This window comes from Ailuropoda melanoleuca, chromosome 13 (genome assembly GCF_002007445.2).
Source record: "Ailuropoda melanoleuca isolate Jingjing chromosome 13, ASM200744v2, whole genome shotgun sequence".
Lineage (NCBI taxonomy): Eukaryota > Metazoa > Chordata > Mammalia > Carnivora > Ursidae > Ailuropoda > Ailuropoda melanoleuca.
The window spans coordinates 1591077-1612674 of record NC_048230.1 but is presented as its reverse complement, the minus strand read 5'-3'; the positions used below and the strand labels follow the sequence as shown (position 1 = coordinate 1612674).

Below are 21598 nucleotides of genomic sequence, written 5' to 3'. Positions count from 1 at the left end.
GGGGGTGGGATGGGGGAAGGGAGATTTATATTTTTGATATCAGCTTTGACCAAAGGAGACCCCCGGCCCTTCTCCGCCTCTTCCTGTGGTTCGTTGGCCCCCTCCCCCGGCTCCGTGCTGCTCTTGGAGGGAGGGGTGTCACTGTTGGGGCGCTCCCAGCCCTACCTCCGGCCCTTGCGACCACACCCATTCTCACTGTGAATCTCCCCGCTGGGGTCGGAGCGTCGGGCAGAGCTGGGGAGCGGGGAGGGGACTGAGCCGGCCGGAGGGCCCCCCGCCCCCCGCTCCCGTCCGCCCCGGGACTGATAATGTGAAGTTCCTCATTTTGCACAAGTGGCACTAGCCCCAGGGCCAACCCTTCCCTCCCTCTGGAGTCAGAGGGCTGAGACAGCCCTGGCCTACCGGTCTCCCACTCCCGCCGGTGTCCTCCCCATCCCTCCCTTCCCTGGGGCCCCGGACCATATTTATTGCATGCGCCCCGGGCGGCCCCCCACCCCGAGCCCAGGCTGGGCTGGGCTGGAACGTGGTCTCTTTAGCTCCCTCCTCCCCGTTTGTATATTTCCTACCTTGTACACAGGCTCTTCCAGAGCCGCTTCCATTTTCTATACTCGAACCAAACAGCAATAAAGCAGTAACCAAGGACCCTGGACCCCGCTGCTCTCTTCCGCCCTGCACAAGGACCTAGGTGGGTGGAGGGGCCAGACACAGCACCCTCATACAGGTGCAGAGAGGGGCTTGGACCGTCTTCCCTCCCCAATCCCAGAGACAGATGGGCAAGAGGTCAGGCACGTTCATAACTAAAAATTTATTAAGGAAACAAAACCAGTGCTGCAAATGGGACAGAAAGGACAGAGGGGTCTCCCACCCACCCAGTCATTGGCCTTCATCCAGGGGAGAGGATCTCAAAGGAGAGGCTGGGACCCTGTACCCCAAAGAGCCAGTCTTCTGAGGCCCTTGGGGGACTCGTACCCCCAAACCACCGGTGGCTCTCCTGCATAGCACCCCCTCTTCCTGGTATAATCTTGGGCCTCAGGGAGGGTACAACTTTGCTCCCATCCTCTGGGGAGGCTGTACAGTCCAGACAGGGAGCTCTGGGGGATTCCCCCTCTGGTCCCATCGAAATTGACTCCTGGCTCCTCCTCAAAGTCCTGTCTTCCTCCAAGTTCCTTTCATCCCTGTCCCTGGGTTGGGAGAACCCATTCCCAGTAGGAAGCCCCTCCAGTGAGGCTTTGGACACAGGTGCCAGTTAAAGAGGCAACAAAAACTTCAAAGGCCAAAAGGCCCCTGTGTCAAATTCTTCTAGTGCAAAGCTAGAAATGGTGCACACTCCAGGCTAGGCAATGTCCCTCTCAGGCACTGGCCCACCCTACCCTCAGGCTGGGACGCAGGAGCCTGTAAGCTTCTCAGAGCACAGGGGCCTGAGAAAGAAGGTCAGGGCAGGAAAGCGTCATTAGGTTCCTGGCACAGAGGAGGGAGATTTGGAGTGGGAACCTGCATGGCAAGGACCTGAGGTGAAGAATTTTAGGGGATCAGGGAAGTAAGAGGGATCATCTAGAAAGGGAAGGAGGCCAAGGAGATGATTTAGGAGGGAGAGAGGGAAGAGAGAGGAGGGGGGAACCGAGAGGAGTCTGAAGAAATTTTGTGAAATGGGAACTAGAGCAAAAGGAAGGCCAATGAGGGAGAGGAGCAGGCAGAGGCCACCCTGGAAGCATGAGCCTGAGACCAGACGTCCCTTCCGTCTAGACCCATGACCATCCAACGGGGAACAAGGGGCAAAGTGTAATGGACCCAGAATGATAAGGACAGGAAGAAGAGCAGCAGGATGGATGTGTGTTTGGGGTAGGGGGGGTAGAAAAGATGGGGCCTAGGGCTGCTGTTTGGGACGCGGTGTCCAGAACCCAACTTGGGTCCATTGGGGAATCCAGGCCTCAGAGAGACACACCCTGGGCACTCTCTTCATGGCATGACCAAAGCCTCTTGGGACACATTCAGCACAGGGGTTCTGAAGATTAAAGGGACCCATCATCTCACCTGCACCTGATGGAAATGCAACCCCCTGCCCTATCTCCAGCTGAGAAAGTGGCTGAGTCCCTGGGCTGAGAAGGCCTTCAGCAGGCCCTTGAACTAGACAGGGGGAGGGAGAAGCCGAGACTGTGGGCGGCCTATCTGGCTCACCCACCTGCTGTCACTGCAGCCAGCCACCTCCCTGCTAAATCTTGGCAGCCCAGGAGGGTCCCAGCAGCTTCCGCCCGACCCTCAGGAGGGGCTCTGTGAGGAGCAGCTCCCCCACAGCACGACCACGGCGTGGGTTGGAAGAGGATGGTTTATTGTCTGGGTGGATTGCTGGCTCAGGCACGTGGGCATCTTCGGTGCTACACTGGGCGCCTGGTGGCCTCTCAGGAATGGTTCCATGGCGGGGGGGGGGGCCTGGTGCGGCCCCCTCAGCCCACCTGGGCCCACGTGAGGAAGGCTGGGATGTCCCGCACAGGCACATTCCTTGTCAGTGCCTTCACACGCAGGTTGCGGTCATCTGTCAACAGCACCACCTCCCGCAGCAGCCGGATTGGCTCCTCTGTAGGCATGAGAGAGCAGAAAGACTTCACTGAGGGCAGGAGGCAGAGGCACAGGCTGCCTCTCCTCTCTCTGAGGGGGAATGTTGCCCGGGAGGGGTCAGGGCCAGCCATTCCTTGGCCCTTCTTCAAGTCTTTGCCTCATGCAATCAGCCGGGGTACCCCTCCCCTACTGGCTCAGAGAGGACCATGCTGGGCCAGGGCTGGCCTTCTGCTTCAGACCCCCACCTCCAGCCCGGGACTGAACTGCCTCGTGTCTGGAGATCTGCCCAAGCCACTGGCCTCAACAGACCCCTCTCCCGGGATGCTGAACTGAGGGGAGCAGAGGAAGCCCCTTTCCTTCTGCTCCCCTGGACTGCATGGCTGGTCCTGGGCTCACAATTACTCCTCTCTTCTGGCACATCCTCTCCCTCCAAGGCTAGGAGGTCAATACTTTAGGTATTAAGAGGTAGAAAGCTCAAGATGGAATCCAAAGTGAATCCAGGCTCCCAGATGTGAGGAGAGGGGTTAGTTCAAGGGAGCTCTGAGGAGAGGAGGGCAAGGGTCCCTGGCAGAGCCGTGCCAAGGTGGCCCTGAGTGAGAGCCAAATGATTTCCTCTATTACATGAAAGTAATCGATGTAAATGGTGAGAACCTCTAACAATACAGAAGAGGACAAAGGAAAGGAAAAGTCCAAGCCACTCTCCCTTCATGTGTCTCCGTCTTGCTCCCCAGGGCTAGATCTATGCGTGCTTCCAGATTTTTTAATGCACACGTGCAAGTATATATACTTGTTACATAAGCTTTTTTCCCAACAACATTACAATCATACTAGCCATATTTACTTTATTCAAATTTTATATATTTTAAAGCTCTTTCTGTAACGGCACAAGCAGCCTTTGTTCTTTTTAGATGACCTCTTAGCAAGATGTCACACTACCTCTCTCCTCGAATTCCCACACCTTTTAATGTACTGGGGAGAATTTAAACCAGGGCCAAGTACCCACAGAAGTGACATCCCCACCCCTGGTCAGGCCGCTCAGGGGCAGGCCCACCCCTCAGTCCCAGGCTGGGCATTTCCTGACGGAGGTCCGGAGGTCCGGCAGACAGTGAGGCACAGGAAATGTCCTGCGGGGCTTACTGACTGCGGGGGGGCTGGCGGGGCTGGGCAATTGCAAATGTCCAGGACTGGACCTGAGCAGTTTCAGGCTTGCCAGCTCCAGGCAGGGAGGCTGAGAACTGGCTGTCAGCCTGGGAGGAGTTCTGGGGGAAAAGGGAGGGAGAGACTCCTGAGGCTGACGCTGGTGGGAGAAGGGGAAGAGCGGAAGGAGAATGGGTGGGAGGTGAGGGCTGCAGTGGGCAGACGGAGAGACGAAGGCCACATAAGCAGAGAAGATGCTCTCAGACGGCTCCACTGCCTGGGCCTGGCCCCTCAGGCGTGGGTGGTACCGGGCTGTGCTTTCTGGGGTTCCCAGCTGGCTGCTCGAGGCAGCCCCACTGCTCCTGTCCTGGGGCTCAGACCAAGAGAGTCCCAGGCCTCAGGATAGTCAACTAAGGCCCGGCATTGCTGGCAGGGGTCTGCAGGGGTTTCTGTGGATACTTTCAGACATTTTTAACAATAAACATCCTCTGTTTTGACACTGGTAACTTCACTTTGTTAGAAACCAGAGACTGTCATCTTGTCAGGCCCCATCCGCCATAATCCACATGATTTTAAAATTCAACATCGTTTACACATAAACATTTAGTGACGGTTTCTCTGTGAATCTGACAAGTTAATCTGCTAAGAATTCACCCTGACAAATGGGGTTTGATTACACTAGCCGTTGCTGATGTAATTGTGATAGGGGCGGTCCCCAGGATGGCAATGGGTTCCTGCAGGCTGTTTGGGGTGAAGTGGGGGGTGGAGAGACTAGTAAGGTCAAAGCCAAAATGTGTCTCTGCTAAGAAAGAACAGTTCTGAGGCTGGGTGGGGCCGCGGCAGTATCTGAACCGTACTTCCCAACAAGGCCTTCTGCGATGCCGTCTACCTCTCCCTCAGAAGGTGCCTCTCTAGGAAGCTGCCTGGGGCAGAGCCCAGGGTCCTCCGTTTGGCTCAGCCAGGACTCCTTTCTACCACTTCATTGCTCCAGGTCTGGCCCTGAGGGGCAGAATGAGCAAGCCACGTGGCAGGACCCCTCTGAAAAACAGCCCTCATGGGCTCATTCTCAGCCCCTGGTGCAGAGACTCAGGCAGGAGTGAGGGGCTTCAGTGACACGGGTGGTAGGAGCAGCGGGAGAGAAGACAATCTCCCTACCAGCTTGGAAGCCAGGGCTAGGACTGAGCGGGGAAGAGAGCTGGGCAACCACCACCAAAAGAAAAAGACAAGATGCAGGCACCTACACATAGACAGAAACCAAGCGGTAAGAATGCCGAAGTCTGTAGACGACACAGAGCAGGGACACCCTAGGCAGAAATGTCAGACTCCCGGGAGCCAGGAGCAGAAAACACCTGAGCCGTGCTGACTCTGAGGGGCTGTGCAGGGAAGTGTTCTGGATTGAGGATGAGGTGCTGAAGTGCCTGGAAGAGTCCCAGGGTGGGCTTTTGGCTCAAAGATAAGACTACGGGCTGCCAAAAAGGCCTTGAAAATTGGGCTGAGGGCTCAGTCCTCAAACTGTCAACTGCCCCCAAAGTGCCGCAGCACTTGACACAGAGACAGGAAGAAAAGGCCCACTACTCGCTGGGGAAGTACCTCCACTACCGGCCTGACAGAGGGTAAACATTCAGGGATGAACTGAGAGGGTGTGCGTGGCCAAGAAAAGGGAGGTGGGCCCTAGGGACCAGTGGGGACTGTCCTCTCAGAGCTGCAGAGGGCTAGGTTCAGGAGACCATGGCCAGAATAAGCTACACTGAATCATAAAGACATTCTTGCTGTCAGAAGACTCACTGAGGACCCAAGAAAGGAAACGGATGCATGCCGAGCGGGAAAGCTCACTGCCTAGAGTCTGCCTTCCAGGGCTAGGTCCACCCCTAGTTGGCCCAGGGTCCACCTGGGAATGGGGGAGCTGTGACAGCGAGGTGGGATTTCCAGAAGGCTGGCCTCAGGCTTGTATCAAACTCCCCAGGCCAGAGTTGGTGAAGGAACCCTTCCCTAGGGGTGAGGATGGTAGGGCGGGGGGTGGGGAGGACAGATGACCCTGAGGCAGAGGCGAAGCTGTACCTTTGTTGGTGGGCATGAAGTCCTTAGCCTTGTCTTTGCAGTAGTGGAGGCAACAGGAGAGGATCAGGTCATCATTGTTACCCTGGAGGAAGAAAGTGTGAGAAGTGCCACTGGGCAGGAGGGGGCGCCATTCGGAGGAGGCACAGCTATACTTCTGCCTCTGGGGTCCTGGGGAGGATCACATCCCAGAGTCCCACCCATACATCTTCTGGTCCTGTTTGGTGGGGTCCAACTCGCCAAGAGTGATCTAGAACTGCCCCTCCTGGGCCTGGTTGGTGGCTGCCCCCTCAGCTGCCTGGGCTGCCCGGGCTGCAGGAGACCCTGTTCTGAGGCTGGCTATGGGCTCTCCCTTTCTGCCGCAGGTCTTACCAGTTGGCCAGTGATGTCTTCACTGCGGAAGGCGATGGATTCAAGTTCATTGCCACGGCTGGTCAGGGCCCGTAGGCAAGAGTCCCGACTCTCAAATCGCCGCTCGAGGAACTCGATGGACTTCCGGGCCTTTTCCTGCACCACACGGGCATAGCCCCCAGCCCGGTGGTCTGTCTCCTGCCCCTTGGCCAGGCCGTCCAGTTCATTGATCACTGATGAGACACAGTCCCACAAGGTATCAGCCTCAGCGATCAGCAATCATGTCTGCCTTCACCCTAGGCTCACTTTCCCAGCCAGCCCCGTCCCAGACCACAGACTCAATCTTGCCCCACAGGAGTCTTCCAATGACACTAGGGGAATCTGGGGGGGCAAGAAGTGTTCCAGACTTTCCACAGAGCTCTATCTTTCTGCCACTTCCCCTGGGCCCCACCCTCCTCCTAGAAGGAACCTACAGGGATTTTCTGGAGCTGCTGTATTCTAAGGAAGAAACCTGGCCCCTCTACTATCACATTCCTCAGTTACAGGATTAAAGTGAAAGGGTATCTCAAGGAGAGGCAAGGGTAGCTGCTAAAGGACAAGAGGCACTCCCCCTCATCCATCTGGACCCCCAACCACAGCAGTTCATAAGAGGCAAAGTTCTATGGCCCACCCCCTAGTAGAGTGCAGGGAGGTCACCAAGTGGGAAGCAACAGTCACAGCCTTACTTGCAAGGACCCTGGTATCCTTCAAACCATGCCCTTGGCACATCTACTCCTCTGATACTGCACGTGTTTGTGAGTATGTATGTGTGTGTGTGTCTGCCTGCCTATGTGTCTGGGACACGGCTTCATTTTCTGGTGAAGATTCTTTCCAAAATTCCAGCCAAAAGCCTGAGGTCAAGTGGGAAATATGCACTCCTTGGGGGCTCCGGGAGAGTTTGGGGTCTGAGGCCTCTCCTCAGTGCAATGATTCATGGCTCGGGGAGTCGGCATGAGCGTGCTGTTCCATGGTGAGCCTGGCACTCACTGTCTGGGTATTCAGAGACACTTTCTGGAAAGGGCCCATGTGGGGATACACACACACACACACACACACACACACACACACCCCATGCTTTCAGCAACCTAAGGCTGCTGCATGTCCACACAATGTATGGTCGAGGCTGGGAAGTAGTGGTGGATGCGTGTATGGTACAACAAACAGAACATCAAACATGAAAAACTGGTATTCCATCCCAAAATCTCCTTTCCTGCTTCCAAACTAAACAGGCTTCAAAGGAGAAGCTTGTTTGTGCTTCTGCACCAGGCGGGGCTTCTCAATGCTAGGGTCAGGCCTAAGGAGCAGGAGCAGGTTAAAGAGCACAAGAAACAAGCAGGGAAGAAGGCTGTCGGCTTAACCCTTTGTGCTCTGGACACAGAGTGGGAATGCACCGAGGAAGCCTCACTGAACAGGAATTGCCTGTGCAGCCCCTGAGAGTCGAGGGCCCTGCCCCACTGAAGAAGGTGTAAACAGGCCGGCCTGTACTTCTGTGGCAGAGCTGTCAATTCCCAGCGCCCACAGGGCGCATCTATTTATTCTACCTGTGTCCTTTCCTGGGGGTTTGCACATGTATTTGCTCCCTCCCACCATATCTGCCTTTCCCTACTGAACCACAAGCTCCTCGAGGCCAAGGGCTTGCAGCTCTGCCTTTCCCTGGATCCCCCGGGAATAAGGAGACCAGGCACACAGTAGGGGCACAATCAGTGCTGGGGACCAAGAACCGTGCTAGCCTGGGATGGTGTCTGAAGCTCTTTCCAAGTCCTAGGGAGCTCCTCAGATGTCAGCAACCTCTCTCAGTTATACCATTTCCTGACCATTAGCAAAAGTGACCACTCACTCTCTTTCCCCTCAAAATCTCCCGGGGTAGGAAAGCACAGAGACATACTACCCTAATAGCTATCCCACCCCAGGACGCAGTGAGGGAAGAGGGGAAGCTGGAACAACTTGTCGGTCTTGCTGCTCTACTTCTGAAGAACAGAAAGCCTCCCCTTAGGTCTAAAGGCCTGGGTTTAAGAGGTTCTGGCCAGGCCACATGGGGAGGGGGAAGGAAGACAGGGAGGGTGGAGGCGGGACGAGGGCTGCTTCAGTGCCAACATTCTCAGGTGGTGCTAACGTGTTTCCCACAACCCCCCAGGGTTCTATAGCCTCTGCAGGGGCGGATGTTTCCTGCCCTTTGTTTCCACCCTCATCTGGCACTAAGACACTTGGGACTAGGAGGGGAGGCCCAATGGAACATCTTGGCATGGATGTCAGAGGTGGCGTGGCAGGCGGACTGCCAGTCTGGCAGCTTTTCCAGAGGACAAGGATCCCAAACTTGCTCCAAGTGGCTGCTGAGAAGGGGACACTGAAAAGCCAATCACCTCCTAGACCCTTTCCCTCCACAGGATAGCCATCAGCTTTATTAGCTGTATCAATTATATTAGGAGCCTAGAGCCCAAAGCCCATCCTCAGGCTGACCCACCACAGAGCTCCAAGAACTAAGACAGTGCCTAGACAGTCCCTTGGAGACAGCCCAGCTGGGCTCTTCTGGCCTGAGGGTGGAAGAAAGCTAGCTGGGTCCTGAGATGCTGACCCTGCACCAGCATCAGTGACCAGACAGTGGTAAGGGCCCAAGTGGCAGGAATCCACAGGCATGAGCCAAGGGTTTGCTCTGGAGGGTTTCCGTCAGCCTGGCCTTAGGGTGACACTGGCCAGAAGAATGCTACCTCGAACCAACAGAATGATCATGAAAAGCTACAAGACAATCAGACCAAAGGCATCTAACCACTTCAAAATCCTCCCAGCCTCCCTGCCAGACCACCCAGCAGCACTGCCGTTATCTGCCAGGGCTGAGTGTTTACCAATAACGGGAACCAGCTTTGCTGTTTTACTGCAAGCTTTATAAGGATAAAAACAAGGGCTGGGCTCATGCAGCCTCTGGTTGCTGGGACACAGGAGTCCATTTGCTCAAGCAGTTTAAGCCATGGATCAGCCATAATAATTCGAACTGCTCTGATTATTAAACAATTTTCCTTGCCCCACGCATACCCTACTTCCCTGCAAATCCTGTCATACACACATAGCGGAGCTCTCTGGCTGCCTGGCCCCAGGGCCATGGGGCATGTGTGGAGAGGGGGCTGCAGCACACGTGCAGGGGTGCTCTGGCCTGACTCACCGATGAGGGGCACCACCAGGATGTACTTCCTGCTCTCCAGCAGCTGTGCCAGACTGGCCAGGTGGTCAATGAAGCCGTTGGTGTCTGGTACAAGGAACAAGGGTCTGATCTCGAGCTCCATCTGCCTCATCTGACTCTGGTCCTCCAGGACAGCCTACAGGGACACAGAACGGTGAGTGAGCCAGAGTGAGTAGGCAAGCGGGGGGCTGAGCCAGGGCCCTGACTTCACAGTGTGTCAGCATCCTGCCCCCTGAAACTCTTCCCCCTCCAGAGGGACAGCCAGCCCCTGTCAGGCCTGAGGGACCGGCCCAAGGGCTGGGCAAAGTACTGCAATAAAAATCAACACGGACTAAGTGGCCTGAGGAATGGGGTGTGACTAAAACGCTGCCTAGGACAGAAAGGACTCTGATGGTATTTAAAAAAAACAGGTTTCTGAAAGTAAGACCCTGGGCTAAAAGTCAATAAGGGAGAGTCAGTTTCCTTGGATATGAAAGTGGTTTTGCACACATTATCTAGACAGCACAGACAGGTACGGCTCAGTGCAAACACTTTATACATGTATCATTTGCTATTTCAGTTTACTCCACTGTGTAGTTAGGAGAAAAAAAAGAGGTTACACTCAAAGGCTATACAAAAACAGTGATGCCGACAACAAATTATTAACACCCGCAGCAGCAGGAGTCCATACAGCGTGATGGATTTGGACCCAACTTACATGCTTGCAAAGACTGATGAGAACAGCCACCCCCACCCACCAGCAGAGTGTTTCCTAACACTCTGTTTCCTAACGTGAGCCTTCATGTTCTACTTGTGCTCCTTTGCTGCAGTTCTGCACAACCTATACCATCATTTACTTGAAGTTTTTCATTAAATGGACTTTAAGCCAACTCACTTTTTTTGGCTTAGCCACTTCTTAAGCAATGATAAGCATGGTATCAAGTTTACCAGTGCAAGCTGTCCTTCCATAATAAAAAGCCGAAGCGTCTCCTGTGCGTCCCTGAGAAACCACGTCACGCAGCACCAGTGAGCGGGGTGCACCACACCTCGAAAAGCACGTGGCTGAAGCCTTGTCTGTCTGTTGGATGTTCGCCTCCTCCAGGGAAGCTCCATGCACATCTGTGAAAGCCCGACTTTCTCAAGTCTGACAGAGCCCTGAGTGGCATGGGGCCCTCTGAGATAGGCTCTGGATATGTCTGTCACTATAGAACATGGTCACTGTTGTGCTCCTTCCTCTTGTGGGGACCATGGCCAAGCAGCAGAATGATTTGCTGGCATCTGCCCAGTGTGCCCCCTGTGTACAGAGGAGGAGGACACCAGCACAAACTTGGTGGGGACCAGTCCTGTCACCCCCCCACCCCCCCAATCTTCTGCCACACACCAACTTGCAAGGACAGAGACACAGGCTCAGGGCAGGGGAGGAGATGTGCGTGCCAACTGAGACGGGTCCCACAGTGCCGGGCCTGGCCACTAACAGTCAGTGAGGGAGGTGCTCAGGTTTCACTGGCAACGACAGTAAAACTGAAAGGGCATGCCTCTGAATGCTGGGGGTGGCTTCTCTGTGACCTACTGGGGACCTCTTCCTATGACTAAGTCGTTGCTGCCACTGCCACCACAGCTGGTGGAAGGCACAGGCCACTGGCAGGCATGAGAAATGTGGCTGAGAGGCCCATTCTGCTGAAGTCTTCCTACTGCTCTCACCTCATCAGGGGAAAGTACCCCTGCTGCTGGCCATCTTCCCAGGGGACTGGGTCACAGTCCCTCCCCATGAGGCTGCCAACTACAGGATGACACACATTCCAGTAAACTCAGCTTGGGGCATTTAAAAAAAAATTTATTTTTTCATAAGATATAATTGACCTATAACATTGTTCAGCAGCTCGGGCATTCTGTAAGGACAGGGACTCTACTCTTTCTCCTCACAGGGGAGCAGCAGCATTCCTCTTGCTCATTCCCCCACATCTTGCTGTTCTCTATCCAGCCAGGAACATTTTTCTTGGTATTGCAGGCACCCAAATCTTTCTCTCTCTGGGTGAGAAGGGACAGGACAGACAGGGACACAGGCTGCAAGAAGGCAGGGGCTCACGGTCCTATGCAAGCGTGAGGTCTTTGCCGCCACCCCACTGCGACTCTACACATCTTCGTTTTCCTGCCTCCAGAAATGACAGCCCAGCTCTGGTTTGACTCTGAAGAGCAATGGGCTGCACGAACAAGAATGAGCTCCTCGGACCTTGTACCATCCCACCTTGAGAGAGCTGGCCTGTAAGCCAGGTGGCCAAGGGAGGCTGGGGGCTGACAGCCCGCCTGTGTGTTCTGTGGGCAGGGCGGGCAGAAGTGCCCAGGAGCAGGGTACAGGGCAGCTCTAACCCTCGGACTTCTCTGAGCTCTGGCTCAGGGCCAGAAAGGTGAACAAAAGGCCATGGCCTCTTAGGGAGGTGGCAACCTCGCTGGTTCCCCAGGGGTGGGGTGGGGTCAAGCTCTATGAGGGTGGTTGGAGCTGTGCTGCCATCATCCGGTCCCAGGGACGCCCGCAGACAACTTCCCTTAACCTGGCTCTGCCTAGTGAGTCACCACACAACTGCTTCCTGTTCCCCACATGCCCTCACGAGTCTCAGGAGGTTACATGAAGCTGCTCCCCCTTCTCCTGGGGTACCCGTGGGCCTGGGGGGGGGTGTCATACCTGGGTCATGAGACTGGCCCAGTCCCCTTCAAAAGAATGGCAGACCAAGGAGGGATTGGGAGTCCGCAGGCCCTCTTCTGTGGGTGTCTGTGTTTCCAGGCCCTCTCTGAGTGGCGCTGTGTGTGTGTGTGTGTGTGTGTGTGTGCGCGCGCGCGTTTAACATTTGCCCTCCCAACTTTTCCAGATTTTACCCGTCAGATTCCTGGCAGCTGTGCACAGCGCCTGTGCCGGCCGTCACGTCCCATTCCGATCTCTGGGTCGCACGGTGAGAGAAGGACACAGGATGCGCAGGGAGTGAAAAAGTGATGTCGGTGGGGAGAGTGCCAAGTCCCCACTCACAGCCATGGGACGCTTGGGGAGATGGGGGGAAGCAAGCTGCTGCGGAGTTCAGAGGCCGGTAGTGAGATTTATTTTTGTTTGTATGAGTAAAAAGCTGCAGAAGCCTCTGGTGGGGGTGAGGGGGCTCCACTGGAATGCTGTGATTCAGACAGACTAGCCCTGGCCTGGAGTCAAGTGTGCTGACCCGGAAGGAGAGTTCCACAGGAACCCTCCTTGCTGCAGCTAAGATTGGGCCACAGTGGTCCTTGGAGAATGAACTGAGAACCCAAGGAAAGTATGGACACTTTGAATCAGATCAGTGGGAATAAGAACCAAGTTGTCATCAAGCATGGAAGGAAAAAAGAACTCAATTCTGTTTCGGGAAGGTGCTAAGTAACCCATTTTCTCTGAAGTATGAGAGCATCCTTGAGCAAGCTGGTGGGAAACTGGGAAGGAGATAATCCACAGTAACATCTAATGAGGAAGCTGACAGGCTTGGGAGAAGGGCTCGTTCACAGGTTAAGTTCCTTCTAGACAGTGGGGATGATGTGGGGATGCTGACCCACTAAAAATTGAGACACTGAGAATTACAAATAAAAGGTAACACAATTAATTAGGTCACACAGGAGCTGTGGAACTTGAAGAACCCACGTCACGAGGCAGAGTCACATCAAGAGAAGGCCTTCTTAGGTCTTCCTTCTGCTTAGGGCTCCACAGGGAGTGGGGCTGCTTCCTCCTGTCTCCTGGGTGATGGAGTCATTTATCCCTGGGCCTCTCTGGCCACAGCCATGTCTTCACCAGAAATGAGAAGTTCTGTACCACAGCAAACTTCTGGGCTCACTCTGTATGGGAAAGTATCTAGGAAAACGCCTGATCCATGCATCAGTAACTCCACAGGGGTCGCTTTCCTTTCCTCCTGCCCAGCTCCATGAGTCACCTATAGATCCAGGAGGGGGAACTTCTGGGGAAGCCACTTGGGGGCAGAGCAGGAGATAGGGAGGGGTGACAGAGAGGACTATTGATTTCTATGATAAGACTCATGATACTTATGGTTTCTTTTTTTCTTTAATGACATAGGCAGCTTTTTTTTTTTTTTAAATGAAAAATGGAAAAATGGAAATGAAATAAAAAAATAGGAAGAGTTGGTGAGATAACCACCAAAAGTGCAGACAGGCAGTTCCTTCGTGAGCCACAGAAACCAAAGGGACAGATGCTGCATTTGCTATAGAAAGCAGGCAGCACCGTCTGCCGCCCTTGGGAACGGCACAGTCGACCTCTGAGTTTAGCAGTGTGGGCGCTCATGGGAAAGTTTCTGCTTAGGATCCCTCCTCTGGATGCCCAGCCAGTACCACAGAACTTAATGTATCCTTGCTTTCTTTTTCAAAGTTACAATTAGGATAACTTGCTTGCTACTTCTTATCATTTTATGAGGACTGATTTTATTTTCAAACTGGACTGTGAGGAGCTCAAGGAGAATGGCCTTCTTTTCCTGTAGTTTCTTTGATAATACCTAGCACAGGGTTTGATACAGGAGCTCGATGAGCTCAATCACAGAATCTCAGAGTTGGAAGGCATTTTAAAGATAATCTGATTGAATTTTATCTGCTCACTCTTGTTGTGAGAATGCTGAAGGAGTGTGCCCTTTCCTGATGGAGCGGGAGTGGCAGGCCTAGTTGACACCTGTGCTAGCCTAAGGGTGATCCAGCCAACAGCCTGACCATTCCGTAGGAGGACAGGACCTTGTGGATGCTGCTGGAGCAAACTGGAGCCTAGCACCACAGTCTGCGGCAAAGCCGGAATGGGCTCTGGAACTGCTTGAGCAGGGTGGGCGGCTGCCCAGCTCTGCAGGCTGATGTGCTTTCCTGCCCCTGCGTGAACGTGCCCCTGGCCTGGTAGCGCACTGGCTCCCACCCTGCCTCCGACAACTAGGAGCCAGGGCTGAGTGTCTGCCTTCCGCTAGCTTCCATACAGGTGTGGGGGGCTCTGTGTGTGCCCCATTGTTCCACAGCACCACCCTCCCCCAGCTGGGTGGCAGTGTGAATGGGCTGCAGCTATATTTAGAGTGAAATTCCTGGGGCCACCACAAAGGAGTGACTGCATCTTCAGGAGGGTGGGTGGGCGGGAAGGGGACAGGGGAGCCAAGCTATTTTCAGAACACATGTCATTGCTGGCTACAGAGCAAGACTGTGGCCATAATGCCTAGGGAAACAATAGCTGTGGCCAGAGGAAGAGCCTGTTATGTTTCAGGTGGGATGTTTGCAACTGCTCAGGAAACCCGACCCCGCCCGACAGCAGCACAAATCACAGAAAAGCCTCATGGAGGCAGAGAGGAGGCGGGGGATTCACAGGGCCAGGATGAGGTGCCAAGAAGCCACGCCTCATGCCTAGAGGCGGATTTTCAGTGACTGCTTTGCCCGAGGGGTATGATTAGGACTGAGACACCTCTGACCGATTTCCCAGACAAACCATGTACCCTGCGCTCTGGTCTCTGTACAGCCCCCAAGAATGGCAGTGGGAATGAAAAGGACTCGGTCAGAAAGCACTGAGGTGGGCAGAACTGACCTAATACGAAGAGGTTCTCAGGCAACAGGCAAAGCCTGGGCTGAGCCAGAGAGTGCGGCCTCAAAGCCCCAGGTGGGCGGACTTGGCCCCCCAGTATTCAGGGACTTGCCTGGGTGCAGTGGCTCCAGCTGCACAGGCCCTGAGAGCTGCCTACACCCCGATTCTGACCTCCATTCGGCCCCACTCACCAGCCTCTGTGCAACGCCGGAAGCAGGGAGGGACAGGCTGCAGAGGGAGGCCAGGTCTCGCCTCCCCCACCCCACAGATGAGCTTGGGCCCAAGAGTCTAGGGGAGAAGGGAAGTGGGGGTGTGGCCACAGCCCCAGATCTCAGTTGGACTTTATAGTCATCATGGGGGCCAGGAGGATTTTTTTCAACTCCATCTTCATATCCCCTTCCCCAAACATGTGTGGTTCCTGTTTTGCTGCATCTGTAAAAGGCGCCGGGAGCTGGGGACTTGCCTTACACCTCTCGGTTAACACCCCTGGAGACTGATGGAGTTCAGAGCACTGTAATTTACAGCCCATCTCTCCAATCTCAATTCACCCGATGCTCCTCTCTTCCTTATTGTATTAGTGTGACCCAGGTACCTGCCAACAATAATGGCCTCTCCAGCTAGGAGCCTCTCCCCCACTCCCAGGACAATTTATACCTTTTCCTTGGGATTTTCCCCCCTTAAATTAAACAAAAAGAGGAAAAATAAGAAAAGGTTAACATGGGTTTGGAGTGCTGCAGCCCCGTGGTTCTGGGCAGGGAGCCAAGGGCCCGAGGGCACACACATGTGTGTGCTCTCCCAGAAGGGCCTTCACCGGCCCTGTTTTACAGCCACCTCGGCACAGACTCCAGGGTTCACGCATATGGCCAGACAGATGTGTCTGGCTTACGTTCAAGGCTGGAAAATGAAGAATTATGGAAGTGAAGGGCCCCGGGCATTAAAAGGGAGGGGGGGAAGGAAGGGGGGAATTTTTCCTCTGCTGAGAAATCCTCCTGTGGCTGTGAGGCTGGAGGAAGAAGGCTGACAGGAGGCAGGGCCGCCAGCAGTGGTACATGTGGGGCCTGTTCTTAAAGGGGCCACAGCAACCTCAAGCCCCAGCTGGCCCACAGCAGGCCTTTGGTGCCCAGGACTGAGCAGCATGCTCTGAAGGAGGTGACAGGGACAACAAGCTTCTCGAGCACGAGCGGCCACAGGCACCAGACATCAAGTCTCATACAAGACCTCCTGTTTGTAAGGAGGCAGCACTGCTTGCTGCTGGAGAGGCCAGGTTGAGCACGGCGCTCTGCACAAGGCCATGCCCCCATGGCACGCGCTCCCACGGCATCCTATACTTCCCCACGGCAACCATGCACACTCACACCTCCAATCGCTGGCTTCTCCATTCACTGTACACCCTGTACGTTCTGGTGTGGGACTTCTTTGGTTCACTCCTGTGTCCCCTGACCACCAGCCTCACAGATGCTCATCACCACTTATTAAACTGAGCTGAAGACAGGGTACTTGCTTCTAAGGGGTTCACAGGACCGGTGGGGTGGGCGGGGAACAAGTCCAGAAATAACTGTAATATGAGACATGATAGAAGTATCACAAACGAAGTATAAATCAGTGCCACAGGAACACTGAGCAAAGAGAGATGAATTCCTCCTGCGGGGTATCAGGGAAGGCTTCACTGGGGAGATGAAGTTTCATCCAAGGATTGAAGGAAGAATAGAGTTTCAACAGGTAACAGGAAATGTGGAGCAGATAAAGGGTATCTTGGTCTGAGGGAACAGCATGAACCGAGACCCAAGAGTAGGAAAGGGTAGAGCATGTCAGGGGACAGTGAGAGGAGAGGACGGTTAGTGTTGTTGTTCAGGTAGAAGGGCCTTAGTGTCTGGACAGGCACGTTACACACACGTTCTGAGGTAGGTGCTGTTACCACTTTCATTTTACAGATGAGGAAACAGTTTTAGAGGAGTTAAGTAATTTGCCCAATGTCATATAGCTACTAAGGCTCATGGGGGACAGGAGATAGGCTGGAAAGACTGGAAACAGATGATAAAACCTCCGATGCTATAATAAGGAATTAAACTTTATTGCCGAAGCAAAGGCCCCAACGATTTCTGAGCAGGGAAGTGGCTCTTCTGGGAAGAGGATGATAAAAGCACGTGAGGTGTACTGGAGGTGCTGAGGTGACAGGGTCCTGGTATCACGTGACTCCAGGACCTGCCCTTCACAGGCTATCAAGTGAACAGCACCCCCTGGAGTTGTGCAATGCATGGACCTTGACTGCTAAAATCTGAGTCAATATGTGGACCAGAACAGCAGTTGTGGCAATGGGAGCAGATAAGTGAGAAGGGAATAAGTGAACAGACAGGGTTTGATAAGAAATCAGACATATGGGGTTAAAAGTCAGCGAGGAACTTTAAGAGGATTCTCTAGTTGCTACTGTCTATTAAGTCACTGAACAAATACTTGCTGAGTGCCAACTCTGCACACTGAGACAGAAGTAACAGAAAGGAAGGAGGGGACCAAGAAGAGAATGGTGGTGAGGAAGCCTAGGAGGGTGGTGTGGCCAACGGAGAGGGAGAAAACGAGGGCTCACTTGTGCTTAACTGCGGGTGGAGAGCCCAGTGCTATAGGGATGCTAACTACGATGGGGACTGAGACCTGATAAAGACAGGCACTTGGTGACTTCTGACAGAACAGTTTCCATAACTGCTGGGTTGAGGGTCAAGACATGGAGGTGGTGAGTACAGACAGAACCTTTGGGAGACTGACGATGAGGAAGAAAAGAACCACAGGACAGGAAGAAAGACAGCTTGAGGATGAAGTTGCTTTGCAGTCCACAACAGACAGTTCCATACAGGCCCCAGAAGGGCTGAGGAGGCAGCCACACCATGACAAAGACCCGGGAGAGGTATCACACACTCGATTCCAATTGGCAAGTGGACATGAATGTCTCAAGAACAATGGACCCCAACTGGTATTCATTCCCCTTCCCAGGAGAGAGTTCTGACTAGTGTTCAGACAAATATCAGACCACAGTGACCATTTAAGGAGCACACGCTGTGTGCCATTCATTGTGCTAAGTGCTGTACATGCACTGGCTCCTATAGGCCGCATAGCAATTCTAGGAGGTAGGCGCTATTACCACTTTCATTTTACAGATGGGGAGACAAGTTCTGAGAAGTTAAAGTGCCCAACATCACAAAGCCAGTAAGTGGTGGAGCCCAGAATGCGATCAGGTCTGTCTGACCACAATGCACTAAGCCCCGCGCCAAAGGCAGGGGCGGCTCAAGAGAGGATTGAGAACAAGACATTCCTAAAGAGTCCTGATGCCTCCCCATGCTTACAGTCTTTAAAGGGAGGACCATGATGGGCTCTTCCCTGTCTGCCCCAAGCCCCAGATAAGAGGAAGTGAGCTTCTAGTGCAAAAGGACAGACCTGGGAGAGCCATAAAGAAAAACTTGCTGCAAGGGCAGGTATGGGTCCACAGAGAGCTGATGGTGGAGGACCCTGGTACGGAGAGGAAGCACTTTCTCTCTGGGACGGTCCAGAGTGTCCTGTCCAGACAGGCTCGGCCATTACACTGGGAATCCAGACAAGCAGACATTCTCTTGTCTGGTAAGACATGCGGCAATGACATTCTCTTCCCTGGTAAGAGGTATGCTCTAGAGAGCATCTGTGACCGCTCCAGGAGCATCTGGATAAGGTTTAGGGGCACTCTGAAGCCCTGTAATTGTGTGGAAAGTCGTGTATATGTGGGTGTATATGCACCGATCATCGTATTCTCTGAGAAGAACCTGCTTCCGCCTTGCAGTCCACGAGGAGGGGAAACTCCAGGCACCGTAAGTGCTGTCAGAATTTGGTGATGGACAAAGACAACGGGTAGGACCAGTAAAGGACACTGCAAGACAGTCTCTTCCTGAGAGGGTCCCGCTCACCCCTACTCGTGACTCACACCCCCGTCATGCCCTTGACAGCCACCACCCTGATGGAAACCACCCTCCCCAGACAGGCCCCACCTGGATCTTTTCTTGGCGACGCTGCTGCTCAGCTATCTTCCTGGCCAGAGCCAGCTTCTTGGCCCGAAGTTCCCTGATGTCATCTTCACCCCCACTGCCTTCGGCTTCTGAATCTTCCTCAAAGTCTTCAATCACCACGTCCTCCTCCTTCGGGTGGTGGAGCAGGCCAGAGGAGAGAGGAGACTGTAAGCCCATGGCACTTACCAGACCCACCCTCCTGTCCTTCCAGCACTTCCAATTCCATGCTTTTTTGGGTCTTCCTTGCAAAGGGCCCCAAGGTGTACACTTCCCTCAATTCAGGCAGAGAGGGAATAGAGAGAAGCCGCACCTCACCTCCCCCTACCAACTGCTCCCTTCTGCACTCCAGGCTCTTTCCTCTTGGAGAGTCACAGGTCCACACCAGAAGTCACATACACATACACTTCCATGCTCATACACACACTCACCAAGTGAAGCTTTGAACCTATTTTCATTTTAAAATCACCAAAGGGGAAAACAACAGAGAAAGTTAAACCACTCAATTTAAATCTAATTCCTGCTAATGATCTGATAGGAATCAATTTTGGCCAAGATCTGGGATTTAGGCATAGAAGCTCCCCTGCCCCCCAGATGGCTGCAGGGAGCAGATGCCGTAGCTCAGCAGACCTTGCCCTGATTTCTTTTTAAGACTACAGCCTGGTGGTGTGGAGGCTGCTAAGCCCCATTATGGGAATTCACATGACATGACCTTGCTCAGCTGCCCTCTCGGGGTCTGGGCAGGCCAGGAGACGGCTGGCTGCTAAGCTTCAGGAGCCTCCTGCCAGGCTGGCTGGAGCCTTCCCCAGGCATGGCCCTCCCTGCCTGTTGCCTCAGCTCTCAGAAGCCCCCACTCCCCGGGTGGTCCCAGGCTCCATTCCTTACTCTATCACTTCTGACCTTGGTCAGCAGAGAACATGCAGCTGCCCAAGAGCATGTCCTCTGAGGGACAGGATTAGCACGGGTAATGGAGTGATTAGTAGGAGAAGATTCCTGTGTTTCTACCTGGATGACGATAATGACACTGATTATGACAATAACAGCTACTATTTACTGAATGCTCACTATTGGCCAGATAACTGGGTTAAGTGTTTTTCACGTATCAACTCATTTAATACTCATGATGGTCTTTGAAACAGATGCTACTATCATCCCTATTTTATAAATGAACACACTGAGGTTCAGAGAGTTAAACAATTTGCTCAGGGATAACAGTTAATAATTGGCAGACCAGGGATTCAAATCCCAGTGAGTCTGCTCCAAAGCACGTGCTCTTACCAATAGGAGTGGGCAAGAAGCACAGCGGTGGGGTCTGGAATCTAGACAGCAAGGCCAGACCAGCCCTGAGAAGCTCAGCTTTGCCAGGCCTCCAATAGGCCCAGCTGGGATGTGTTCAGTACAGTCTGCTCTCTCCTCTATCCACCTCGAGGTGATATTCTGATGGATTCTCTTGGCTGAAAGTGGTTGGTAAAGTGTGTGGGTGGGTAGGTGATGCTTTGTCTCGGGAGCAGAATCTAGGGGGATAGGAAGACAGGTGTTCTGGCAGCATCACTAAGGAACAGGACTCTCTTCTGCTCACGAAGAATGATGTCTGAAGAAACAGAATCACCACCCCCTTATTCCTCCCCCACCTAGCTTTACTGACTCAGTTTTGCAGTTTCAGGAGAGATGGGGGTCTCAGGATGAAGCTAGAACTGTCGCCATCCCAGAAATCTCAGAGGTCTGGGACACTGTCTACAGTGACCGTGCATGTCACAACCCACAGGCTATAGTGTCACAGGATTCATTTCCAGGAGGCCCAGCACATGAGAAGGAGGAAGACTCTCTTACACACTTACTTCCTTGTTCGTGGGGTTAACCTGAACCGGCGTGAGTGGGACAGGCTGTTTGACCAGCCTGTGGGGTAACACCGCCTCTGCCTGCTCTATCAGGGATACACAGGGTTATCATGGGTCTTGGGGGTGAGCTTGACTGAGGTCAAAAGGGGGTCAGTGAGGCTTGTCTGAGGTTCACTCAGCTCTCACAGCAAACGAGGAAGTGTAGGGTTATGAAATTACACAGACCAGGGTAAGCAGGGTTTCCCAGGGGCCACTACCATAAAGGAACCCAGGAGGCTCGTGGGAAAAGGAAGAAGTGGGCAGCACGGTGTGGGTCACAACCTTTGTCTGGTCAACGAGCCTTAGGAGAAAGAGAGTGGCACAGCCAAACTCTGGCCTGAAGAGCTGGTCTGCTCCTCAGGAGTGGCGGAGACCCTCCCTGGCTTTCACATTGTGTCCCTGTCTGTGGGCCTCACTTGCCTGACTGGATTCGGTACTACAGGCTCCACTGGCCAGATGACATCGCTCCTAGCAATCCTGGAGAGCTGGCACAGCTTCCTGTCCACTGTCTGCCTCAGCTGTGAAGTGCGGGTGAGAGAGCTGGCCGAGGCACTGCCCCCCCCATGCTTCCCTGCACAGTACCCAGGGCTTGGGTGGCACTGCTCTGTCCCGCCTGAAGCCTGGACACCCCAATGGTTTCAGCAAGCCCACTGCCTCTTCCTGTAATGACAGCTCATTCTTTCCCATTATTCCCTGCCCAGGTTTCATCTGGAGTCTGGAATCATGGGCTCCAGCTTTATCCCTGGAACCACCTCTGTCCTGGAAGCTGAGCCCTGTGTCATCAGGGGTGGGGTTGGGTTCTCCAGCTATTCTAATGAAGCCAGTCCAAGACTCTGCTGCTCTGAAGACTCTGAACCAA

At 53.8% G+C, this 21598-nt stretch overlaps 1 protein-coding gene across 2 annotated transcripts in view; it reads right to left on the bottom strand.

The window, feature by feature from the left end:
• Positions 1-786: 786 nt before the first annotated feature.
• Positions 787-21598, bottom strand: part of SMG6 (SMG6 nonsense mediated mRNA decay factor) — a 226925-nt gene continuing 206113 nt past the window's right edge. The window contains exons 15-19 of one of the 2 annotated variants that reach the window (XM_002918028.4): positions 18848-18994; positions 9290-9443; positions 6118-6329; positions 5749-5830; positions 787-2572 (exon numbers count right to left, since the gene is read on the bottom strand). In XM_002918028.4, coding sequence (XP_002918074.1) covers positions 2442-2572; positions 5749-5830; positions 6118-6329; positions 9290-9443; positions 18848-18994 — 726 coding nt within the window. In that variant the 3' untranslated portion in view covers positions 787-2441. The remainder of the gene's footprint in view (positions 2573-5748; positions 5831-6117; positions 6330-9289; positions 9444-18847; positions 18995-21598) is intronic. The other variant, XM_019798350.2, reaches the window with a different exon arrangement.